Here is a 12,249-nt window from a genome sequence, read left to right on the forward strand (position 1 = left end):
TACTTATGCCTGAGAGAGGGCTCAGCTCTGAGGTGCTGATCAAACTCATCTTCTGTTAACATCAGCACTTGCAAGAACCAGGCCAAAGCAAGGAGTGGCAGGACTGGGGAGAACATGATAAATAAAGCCCTGGTGGCCTCAATACTGGATGGTGATTAGGAAAGTGCATGCAGCACCTTAAGAATGGTTAGGAGCCAATCTTAAATATACTCCTAATGCACATGTATCACTGCAGCTGCCTCTGATCTCTAAAGACACAATGTCTTTACACAGTGCTGTTGGCACAGTGCACCTCTCCAGCCCCGCAAAAGCCACAATATAGCCCTTCATCTCTGCATTAACAAAGCACCAGTAGATCAAGGTGTAGTACCCAGAGGCACTGAGACCTCATACTAGGGTGAGTGAAGTCTCTGCTCTACAGCCTCAGCTGAGAGGCAGCTGGCCTTTAGCTCATGATGTAGAGCACAGGGCTTTAGCCCCTGTGATCACACATTCAGTCCCTGGTGCTGGCCACCCAGGTCTGTCAGCATTACAGCTGGGGGCTCATCTGGGAGGCTGAGTCTGTTGGCATTACAGTTGAGGGCTCTTTGGGGATGAACTGCTGGAAGGTCTCAGAAGCTTGGGATGTGCTTCTTCAGCCCAGGGAAGGCATGTAGTCCCCAGAGCACTGAGACCTCCTACTAGGGTGAGCAAAGTCTCTGCTCTAGGGCCTTGGCTGAGAGCCAGCTGGCCTCTAGCTCATGCAGTAGAGCACAGGGCTTTAGCCCCTATGATTGCTGGTTCATTCCCTGGTGCTGGGAACCTGGGACTGTCGAGCCGCATCTACACTAGCCGGCTATTTCGAAGTAGCTGGGCCAACTTCAAAATAGCACCCACCATGTCTATACGTGCCGAGCGCCATTTCGAAGTTGAAATCGACGTAAGGGAGCAAGACGTCGAAGTCGCTATCCTCATCAGGAGATGGGAACAGCGCCCTACTTCGACGTCGAACATCGAAGTAGGGCACGTGTAGATGATCCGCGTCCCACAACATCAAAATAGCAGGGTCCTCCATGGCGGCCATCAGCTGAGGGGTTGAGGGACGCTCTGTCCAGCCCCTGAGCTCTATGGTCGCCGCGTGCAGCAGCCCCTTAAAGCTCCCCGCCCCCTTATTTCCTGTGCAGGAAGCTGAGAGCGCGTGCAGGCAGCAGCACACACACATGCCCATCCTGCATGCTCTCACGAGCCCCAACCCACAACCCAGCTCCCATGGCATCCAGCCAGCCCCCCAAGCGCCCACAGGGCACTCCCCCCCCAAGGGGACCCAGGGTTCCCAGCCAGTGAGGGAAGAGGCAGTGGGGCCCCTCCTGGTCTGAGACCGAGATCCAGGACCTGCTGGGGCTCTGGGGAGAGGAGGAGGTGCTCCAGGTAACGGGGAGCAAGCGGCGGAATGCAGATGCGTTCGCTTGGCTGGCCGAGGGCCTGGCTGCCCGGGGTCACCCTGTCTGCACTCCTGACCACGTCAGGAGTAAGGTGAAGGAACTGCGGCAGGGTTACGCCTGGGCCGGGGACACGGCCAGCCGATCTGGGGCTGCCCCCACCGCTTGCCCCTTTTACAGGGAGCTCAGGGAAATCCTGGGCCCCCAGTACACCTCCTCCCCCGGCCACTCTTGACACCTTGGCCGATGATCCCCAGCAGGCCCCGGAGATGGAGTCCGGCCTGGAAGCCAGCCCTGCACCCCAGAGGCCCCCACAGGAGCCCACCCCTGGGGCAGCACAGCAGGAGGAGGAGGAGGAGGAGGCCTCCAGTGACGGGGGGCTGCTCATAGACCTCCCCTCCCACAGCTCCAGCAGGGCGTCTGCCCGCTGGGTGTCCCCCGACTGTGGGAGTGGAGCGTCAGGTATGTACCCCAGTGCACACCCCCGGGGTTAAGGGGAGGGGACAAGGGACATGACCAGTGCCCTCCACACACCCAGATGACCATGGCCCCGAGGACAGCAGTGGCATGTCCCTCAGCAGAGTCTATCAGCCCCTGCCCCCCAGCAGGACAGCACCATGCCCCATCCCTGGGGATGGGGGGAACAGAACCTAGAGGTCCCCCCGGGGGGGCATAGCACACCCATCATCATCGTCAGCATCTCTGGGGGACGGGGATGGGGAACCAGCAGCAGAGAGGTGGGGGGACATGGGCCACAGGTCACGGCCCAGACTAACGGCTGTCTCCGCTCTTTCCCCCTCTGTTCCGCAGCTGCAACATCTGAGGGCCCTGAGAGCACAGGCACTGTGTGTGTTGTGCCGGACAGCCCACCGGGGCCATCACAGCAGGCCAGCCCAGCAGCGGACCCCAGACCGGCCCAAGGACGAGCCTGACAGTGCCAGAGCCATCCCGGGCGTCCGCTGACCCCCAGCTCCTCGCCACCTTCCGGCATCAGCTGGAGGTGTCTGAGCGCCGCCTGCAGGTGGAGGAGTGGCGGCTCCACCTGCAGGAGCGAGCACTGGCCTGGCACCAGGAGGCCTGGGGAGCCTTCATGTGGACCTTTGAGCGGCTCGCGGAGCACTTGGCCCCCCCCCGGCGCTCTGCCTGCCGTCCCTCCAAGCTGCCCTCCACCAGCAACTGTCCTGGAGCCTGCCGCCGAGGGGGACCGCGGGCCTCAGGACCTGGCCCGGCCATATCTGCCGGTTCTCCCAGCCCCCATCCAGCCTCGACGGGGCCTCCGGCCCAGACGTGGATCGCGCCCCCCAACGGCAGGCACTGGACAATAGGGGTGAAGGGCCAAGGACGTCGCTCCCCCTCCTTTGTACATATTCTCTCCACCTTTGTAAATAGTTTATTTGTTCCACTCCCCTTTAGTAGCTGCCCTCCCATGTACACAGTTCCCCCCTTCTTTAATGTTGAGTTCATTGTTTTGTTTAAAAAAAAAAAAAGGTGTTGGTTTATTTACAAAAGTGTGTGTGTGTGTGGGGTGTGCTCTCTGGTGCTCAGTGGAGTGGGCGTGGGGGCAGCTAGTGCTGTGGAGGATGTGGGGGGGTGGTGGGTGGCTCACCAGCAGCTGGCCCTGCCAGCGTTCACCCCGCAGCCTGCTCAAAATGGGCCCGCAGGGCCTCCTGGACCCAGATCCCCTCAGGGTCGACCTGGCGACTGGGGTCAGCGGGTGCTGGGCGTCGGCCCTGCCAGCGTCCACAGCCCAGCCCTGGAAGAAGGCCTCTCCCTTGCTCTCCACCAGGTTGTAGAGTGTGCTGCATGCGCCCACAACCTGGGGGATACTGGCGAGCCCTGCATCCAGGCGGGTGAGGAGACACCTCCAGCGCCCTTTGAGGTGGCTGAAAGTTCGCTCAATCACCTGGTGCGCATGGCTCAAGCACGTGTTGAACCGCTCCTGGGTGGCACTGACATGGCCCGTGTAGGGGCGCATGAGCCAGGGCCTGAGGGGGTATGCTGCGTCTGCAACGAGGCAGAGGGGCATGGTGGTGTCCCCCAACGGGATCTCCCGCTGGGGGATGTAGGTCCACGCCTCCAGCCGGCAGCACAGGCCCCAATTTCTGAACACCCGGGCGTCGTGGGTGCTGCCAGGCCAACCAACATAAATGCCCAAGAGGTGGCTCCGGCTGTCCACCAAGGCCTGGAGGACCACGGAATGGTAGCCCTTCCTATTCAGGAAGCGTCCTCTGCTGTGCTCTGGGGCACGGATAGGGATATGGGTCCCATCTAGAGCCCCAAAGCAATTAGGGAAGCCCAGGCTGGCAAACCCCGTGATGGTGGCATCCAGGTCCCCAAGGTGCACGAGCCTGTGGAGGAGCAGGGCATTGATTGCGCGGACAACCTGCAGTGGAAGGACATGAGAGAGCACCCGTGAGGGGTGTACAGGGTGTGTCTGGCCCTCTCCCTGGGCTCTCCCTTCCCCCAGGGCTCCCTTCCCCGGGCTCCCCATCTTCCCCGAGCTCCCTCTCCTCCCCAGGTTCCCCCCTCCCCCTGGGTCCTCTTACCTCCATGATGACAGCCCCGATGGTGGCCTTGCCCACGCCGAGCTGCTGCCCTACGGATCGGCAGCTGTCTGGAGTGGCCAGCTTCCAGACAGCGATGCCGACCCATTTCTCAACGGTGAGGGCACGTCTCATGGGGGTGTTCTGGTGCCGTAAGGCAGGGGTGAGCCACTGGCAGAGCTCCAGGAATGTCTGCCGGCTCATCTGGAAATTCCGGAGCCAGCGGTTGTTGTCCCACTTGCCGAGCACCAGCCGCTCCCACCAGTCCGTCCTCGTAGGGTACCTCCATAGCCGGCGGCGTGTCCGGCGGGGGGAGGCTGGGAGGGCAGCAAGGTCTGGGGCTGCTTCTTCATCCCCCAAGGACAGCTCATCTTCCTCAAATAAAAGATGCTGAGCTGCCTCCTCCATGGCACTGAGCAGGGCGGCCACTGCTCCAGGGGCGGGTGTGTGGGCCTCTGGCTGCTGCTGCTGCTGCTACTGCTGCTGCTGGGGGTCCATGGTGCTTACACAGGGTGTGCATGCCTGTGGCTCTGCAGACCGCGTGCTGTGCAGGCTGAGTGCGTCTGGGAGGGGCCCTTTAAGGGAGCGGCTTGCTGTTGCCCCAGAAGTACTAGTCCTCCCTGTGACCCTGTCTGCAGCTTTTCCTGCACCCTTATTTCGATTTGGGCCACTTTTGTGTGTAGACGCTCCCCTGCAGTGCCTACTTCGATGTAGTGCTGCCCTACGTCGACGTTGAACATCGACGGCACCAGCCCTGGAGGATGTGTAGATGCTACTTGTCGAAATAGCTTATTTTGATTTCGCTACATCAAAATAAGCTATTTCGATGTACCATCCCAGTGTAAACGTAGCATCAGTGTTACAAATGACCATCAGCCTGAATGCATCGTACTAGGCTGTAAACCAGTCAAGCTTCATTTTGTGTCCGTTTTGTGGGTGGTTAAAATGAGCAACCGGATCTCATGCCTGGGCACTCAACACTGCCCTTAGAGGCCCAAAATGGGCACTTGCATATTTGTCGGCCAATACGAGCCATCATATGGGAGATCTGGATTACCAGCCAGTACTGGCATTTGAAAACCAAGTTTGGACAGCATTGTGGGAGAGCAAAAAGACTTTAGCACTTGCCTCACATGGAGAATTCCTGATCGGAGCTGGAAACACAGCACTGGTCACGATGGTTGTTTCTGCCACTGGGACCTCACTGGTGTTCAGCAAAAGTGCATAGCCTACGTGAAAAACAAACAATGAGCAGACTTGCTGTTGCCACTTGCAACTCCTGAATGCAAGGCTTGTAAAAGGCTCCTTAGACCAGTGTTTTTCAACTAACTTTTTTTTTTTTTTAATAAAATACCCCTTAAAATTATATGTACCCCCAGTACCCCCAATTTTCAGACATATTATATGTAAATTTATTTATATATATAATCTATATACAGAGAGATATACAAAAATAAATATATATGTGGCTCAATGTCCTTTTCATCTCCCACAGCCAGGCACCCCCGATCCCGCCCTTGCTCTAACACAATGCCTGGGACTCACTGGAGCCACCTCCACCCCCGCCATGTGCTTCTCCCTTCAACCTCTGTGACACATGCACAGAGTGGCAGTAAGCACTCCCGGCATGAGGCTCCAAGCAGGAGCCACATTTCATTGCTCTAAGAGCCACTTGCAGCTCTAGAGCCATGTAGCCCCCAGACTTCTCTCATGTACCCCTCAGGGTACATGAGACCCACTGCCTTAGACCATTCCTCTAAGAACCTTAGCCGGTCTGGTTCCATTGTGCTAATTGGATGCTGTTAGAGGGGGGCTAATGTATGACAAAAGTATTTTTCAATTTAGTTGGGATGCAGTCAAGACAGCTGCATGTACTCTAGGGCCCTATTGGGAAACTTACTTAGGGGACCTGGTGATCTTCTCACACACTACTTTGCTACTTATGCACAATATGGGATTCATTTTCTTTGCTGGATCCTCAACAAAATGCACCTGTTAAAATTTAGTTGTAAGTGAATCTTTGTGATGGTGAAAAATACCAGATTAATAGAGCCTTGTCTGTTCTGTTAGACTAAAGGTCGCTCATAATGAAGACGACAGGAGGAATTGGAAACATTCTTGCAGAGGGAGAAGAGGAAAATGTAAAGGGAAATTCTTTTCTCTCTCTGCACACAGCTAGGGAAGACTAGAGGTGTGGGAATGATCAGTGGGCCCCAAATACTGGTGATCCAGTGGCTGCCAACTTTCCCGTAGCTTTGCTCTCCCTGATTTGGGGCTGGAGTACCTGGGAAAGAGGGGAGATTAGGTTGCACTGTGTGGTGTGGAGACAATTCCAGTTCTGTCCTCACCCTACTGTCCCCAGCTCCTGTATTCTTCCCTTACAAAGAAAGCTGGTTATTTGGCTTGGGTTGGATTCCCCACTACAGAATACAGAATGCCTCAAGCAGCAATCCTGTACTGTCAGCTCCACATGGTGCCATCTCTGGCTCTCAGCTACCTCACTTACTCATACCTCCTAACTTCTTTGTTCTCTGCAGTACTGAGGCCAGATTATGAACTAACACAGCTCCCCTGCAGTCAATGACTCTACACCACAGGAAGATCTGATCCTTAACATTTCACTCTGTAGGTGTATTTATTTAACTTTGCACAGCGTTTTTGGATAGTGTGCATGGCAGATGCTGCTGTAGATTATAACAGTTGTCCTTTAACAGCTCTGCATCTAAGCAATAAATGTCTCCTCTGATTTATACTATTGTATTAGGGAAAATGTTCGTGGAGGCAGGGTGTATGCCACATTTCAACCTGGTGATAGTTCAATGCCCAGAATATAAACCACTGAATACTGTGGGTTTGTATAAGCAAAACTGGGATTGGGGGAAGGAGTGGAGGGTAATGCGTGGGGAGTGAGAGATGATGGGGGCAAAGAAAGCTATAAAGGGATGAAAAGGAAAACAAAGGATGTGAGTAAAGGAAGCAGAGACAGGATTAAGAGCAATTAAATAAGTAATTCTGGAAAGGTGAAGGACCTGGTTGGCTTGACAGGGTGGAAGCAGGAGCGAGTGACAATAAATAGTAGTGAAGATTTAGCTGAATTATACCACCAATCTCTAGTGATAAGACAGACATCACAATGACAGTGACAATGGTCTCATGCTCAGAGTGTTTAAGGTGGAAAGACAGGTTTTGTTTCACAGAAAGCTGAATATAAAAACGAGTTGCACTTACCTTGTTTCTATGTGTTTTACTCTGAAAAAGCCTACCCCCCTCCCCCGCCACCACACTTTTATCTGCCATTCCCTCCCTGCCTCTGTGGGTATTGCTGGTACTCCCTCATACCTTCTAGCGAAGAGAAGTGGCTGTACTCTGGGTTTCCAATCTGCCATGCAGGAGTAAGAGAAGTGGTAGAGCCCTGTGTCCAGCCGCAATCCCCTTCTTCAAACGAACAGTAAAAGCCAGGGGGGAGATTTTCTGCAACAGGGAGAGTCCAAAAAAGACACGTGAGCTGATCAGTGTATTCCTGGGCACAAGCAGAAGGAAAGTCATGATCATTCTCCTAGGGTTACTTTGGAGCAGGCAAACTCTTCCCGTCTTCATGTGGCCATTTGCTGCTGCCCAACAAGCCACGGGTGACAACGTGAGGGGGGTGGGAATGAATCTAAATTTCAGGTGTGGACTCTTGGCTAACCAAGAAGGGCAAATTGCTGCATGTGCGGCATTGGGGGGATTCCGATTTTCTTGGTCTCCGTGTCTTCCAAGGTTTAATTAACGCAAGGTTAGAATTCAAGATATGGTTTCCCTAACTTCTGTGCCCCACCACTCCACCTCAGCAGGGAAAATCCTCATCAGTGAAGCACTCCTACTCTCCCCACCTTTACTGAGGTCAGTGGAGTCTACCTGTTATTCTGCTCTGACCTCAAGTAAGTCATTGCACTTCTTTGCACCTTGCTTCCCACATCTGTGAACAAGGGATAGCAACACCTCCCTTGCCGCTGGAATGCACGTAGGGATGAAATGTGAACCTTTTATTTAAAACCCTATGTGCAGTTCTGAAGCTCACTCTTTCATTTTGTTACTGGCTTGAGTTTTTAAACAGGGTTCTACTGTTTTAATTTAAGTGCAACTGTTTTAATTATTGGCAGGTCTATATTACAGTTGGGTTGAAGCCAGGCAGCTTATATCAACATAACTATGGACACGTCTAGAGGTAAATTTCACTCCTGCTGATCTATCTGTCCCAGTACACTGATTTAATAACTCCATCTCTATGAATGGTATAGAGTTAAGGTCATTGTGGTCAGGTCGATGCAGGGTTAGATGTAGACACTGCCTTGCTTATATCAACTGTTCCTGGCTTTCAGGAGCTGACCCCAATGCCCCTCATTGATAGGGTCCTGTTTTTCCTAGGACAGTGCCTTATTTAAGCTGTCTCACAGGCACTCTGATTTTTTAAGAAAATGGGCAAATTGTCCCATATTTTGTGGGGCTACTGTTTCCTCGCACCTGGTGTCTTGAGGCAGCAGCCTCCACTGCCAGGGAGATCCTCCGCTGGGTGCCTGCCACATTTCCTGGCACCCCACTGGTGAACTCTTCCACTGGGCAACTTCTTCATTCCTTGGCACCCCCCTGCTGGAAGGTTGTGGCACCCCCATCCTCCACTCCATTTCATAAGGAGGTTGTGGTGCCCCCATCCCCAGTGCTTCACTGTGGGGCAGCTGCTCCCATTGCTGAGGAGCCCTGACCTGGAACACCCACCCCGTCATCCCTAAAGGCCAGAGTAGCACATTTGCCATAGGGCAATGTGGTCAACCTACTCATTGACAATACAATTGGTACAAGCACTTCTAGTGGGGATTGACAGGCCCTTAGGCTGTGCTTGATAGGTCCAAGTCAGTTGGGCACTGGGCAGCCCTGAGTGTCTAATTATAGGATATATAAAATATTAGACTATATACACACACAGGTGAGTAAGGCACAGTAATAACTACTTTTAACTGGATTGAGAGTGAGTATTAACCACACTTCAAAGCAACACTGCGGTTCCACAGAGTGGTTTGATTAGCAGCACTGAATGACTGAAATAGCTGAATTACCTGCTGACAAGTTGCTGTAATTCAAGCTACTGCATCTCAATTGTATTACTTTGACCCAGTCCTTGGATAGGCCAGATAGATCAATCTTAAAGCACCATTGTGTAGTCAACTGGTTAATTTCATAATCCATTATCATTGCAAAGCTTTAAGATCTGGGACCTCTGTCTTGGGTTGTTCCTTTACTGCTTTGGCTAGGACCATTAGGTCTGAAACTACAACTTGTGATGTGTGTGTGTAGAGATAATTTAGGGATAATACTCATTTTACCACTCTAGATGATTGAGCTAGGAAAGCACAAACAGACACCAAATGCAGAGCAAGGAGTCACAGGGAAAAGATTTGGTAAAGGTCACGAGTGATGCCATTAACTCTTGTGGGAGAAATACAGGATCCTGAACATGTGCCTTGGCAAGAGCGTGAAGGAAGGAAGGATTCTCCACTGAGCTGTTTAAAAATCTGATTTCAGTATAGCTCACATAATCCTGCTAGTGACTGGGGAGCTGAGATGGGCAATTTAAACAAACAAAAATGAATGCGGGGTATCAGATAGCCCTAAAACCAAGACTACCTATTTTCTCATGTGTAAAGTATACATGGCCTTCATCACTGCAGTACCTGAGTTCCAGAAGCTTTCATAAAACACTTCCTCCTACCCATCTTCATTTCCAGAAGTAGTTTAAGAGATGGTTTCCCCACTCCAACCCCAAAGTTTTGTCTATATAAGAATTATGTTCTCAGCGACTGTACAAGAGGTCTATCATTCAAAGTGGTGGGCCCTGTAAAAGCCCATCAACTCCACAAAGATCACAGAAGACTCAGCTCCTAATAAGATTACTGCTTGAGCTGCTCTGCGCTCCCAGAGTGCCCTAACACTGATCTAAAATAGTTTAGATTCCATGGACTATTCAGTTCTTGATCCGTCTACAGGAAGGCGATTAGTCAGTGTTATGCTGACTGTTTCTGTGGTATGAATATCCAGTCTTCTAGGTAGGATCTGGACCAAGAGCCACCAACTCATTCTGTGTAGGCCACCAACAGTCATCACATGTCCATGACTTTCATGAGGGAAATTTTCCTTACCCCACAGCCATCCAATCCAGCATAAGCAAAACCAGTATTTAATTTAAAAACACATGTAAAATTTTGCCTCTTAAATCTTAAAATTTGTGCAGCCTTCCCAAGGCTGTTACAATGACAGACATTTCACTGTGTTTTATCCATCTACAGAACAAGATTCTTTCATCATGTCAGCCAGAGGCTGGGACCTGAATGAAATGATGGAACCAGGTGTGCCCTGAATTCCTATTGAAATAGCTCAGCATGTTGTCCGATTGAATGCATTTCCTGTCCGGTATGCTGTAAACAGGCCCGAGGAATGGGAGAGACATCTAGGCAACAAACCCTGCCTGGAGGCCAGAAAAAGGTATATCTCAGCTCTGTGCGATGTACAATAGAAATAGAGTTGTATAATAAAAGCTTTTGCTATCACAGTGCATCTCTTTCTTCCTCCTCCTCCTAATGTGTCATTATGAATTGCTGAACATCCTGCACTTTGGATGGTTTGCATTCTGTACTATTGTCTAATGCCTCATACATATAGAAAAGCAATGGCACTCATGTACTGCCATTCCAAGGAATGCTTTCAGTGTGAAGCCACCCCTATTCTTTGGATTTACACATAGCAGACTCTCATAAGTGTTATACAGACTAGTGAGGGCTCTGTGCACTGCACAGAGGAAAAAAAATCTGGATTGAAAAGACAATATTCACATACGCAGTGCATGGTTTGAACTTCTTAGCCTGGCAGAATCCAACCATGAATAAAGCCAATACCTAGCGTTCAAGCCCTATTGCTTTGCTATTTAGATGCACCCGCCTTGACTCATGTCCTGGGAATCCACCAGAAGTATCCCACAATTCCATGACTTCCTCAGTTCTCAATGTCCTAACCATCTCCAATCAATAACTGAGAACAGAAGTCATCCCCCTTGGCAAGGATGGGATTCTTCCGGAGGCCAGGGAAGGTTAAGTCTCCCCAAACAGCCAGGTGTGGGCCCGGCTACTATCCACTTCAAATCCCCTTCTTACATCGTGCTGGCCCCAACCACACCAGCCTTGGCTGATCCTCTTCCCTTCCTTCCTAAGTCTATCCCAGAAAGCGAGCAGGGGCTGGCGCGAGGTTGGGCAGCCCAGCTGGCATGGCGTGAGGCCACCAGGGTTCTGTCCATCTCGGCCAGGACAGCCTGGAATGTGGGGCAGTTACAGTGGGTTCCTCTGACTGCGGTGGCCTCTGAAGGTGTGGGGACCAAGGCAACCACTTTGATCCCCTTGCCTTAAGGCCAGGCCTGTGCGTATCACACAACCAGAGACAACAACAGCATCTTGGGCAACTCTCAATGTCATACTCATTTTATGAGGCATTTGACCAAGTGCAAGGAACTGCAGCCAACCCTGGTTTGTGGTGACCTGCTCAGTCAGGATGGTGACAGGCTGACATGGGGACCAAACAGAGCCAGCAGACAGTCCAAATGAGAAACATGAAGTGACTCTGTTTATGAAACCAGTGCCAGAGGAAAGCATGGATCATGATCAAGAACAAATTCTACTTGGAAGAGCTGTATTGTGCCCTCCTTTCCCCCCCCTCCCGAAGAACACTTTGCTGGTGAATCTGCAACAATCCCAGCAGACAGAGCCTAATAAATTTCTTTCTCCAATATTTTTTGTTGTTACACCAACAGGAAAGATTTCTGCTCTAAAAAGCACTGCAAAAGTTATGAGATACCTCAGTTACCAGCATGTATGTATCCACTAAAGGTGGATTATACCACACTACCTCAGAGCCCTTTTCTCCCACCTCCCTTCCACCATGCAGAGCTCAGAAAGGCACTTGGGAACTTCAAACCTTAAGAAACATCTTTATGGAGTGTTTTCACTGTAGAGTCACAGGTTTTAGTAAAGGTCTTTCATGTTTTCCTTTCAGTAGTAAAAGCTTGAAATTGGCAGCTCTGTAATCAGCCCATGGTCTGTGGAGTTGCCTGGAAGCAGTGAACATGGTGTTGTGTGATTGGGAAACAGTGTTCTATTTCCAAATCTAGTTCATTTCAGCTAGAAGCAGACCATGCAGTCTATGGGTCACACAACCACTTCTCCCAAGTATGAATGGAGTGTCAGTTTTTGTCCCAAGCTGGGTATGAA

The 12,249-nt window shown here is 51.5% G+C and overlaps 1 protein-coding gene across 1 annotated transcript in view; it reads right to left on the reverse strand.

The window, feature by feature from the left end:
- Nucleotides 1-12,249, reverse strand: part of ALK (ALK receptor tyrosine kinase) — a 562,657-nt gene that overhangs the window by 129,502 nt on the left and 420,906 nt on the right. Inside the window, exons 7-8 of the mRNA XM_074989826.1 lie at nucleotides 7,301-7,432; nucleotides 5,090-5,190 (exon numbers count right to left, since the gene is read on the reverse strand). Of these exons, the coding sequence (XP_074845927.1) occupies nucleotides 5,090-5,190; nucleotides 7,301-7,432 (233 nt within the window). The remainder of the gene's footprint in view (nucleotides 1-5,089; nucleotides 5,191-7,300; nucleotides 7,433-12,249) is intronic.

Source organism: Carettochelys insculpta, chromosome 3 (assembly GCF_033958435.1).
Source record: "Carettochelys insculpta isolate YL-2023 chromosome 3, ASM3395843v1, whole genome shotgun sequence".
Taxonomy (NCBI): Eukaryota; Metazoa; Chordata; order Testudines; family Carettochelyidae; genus Carettochelys; species Carettochelys insculpta.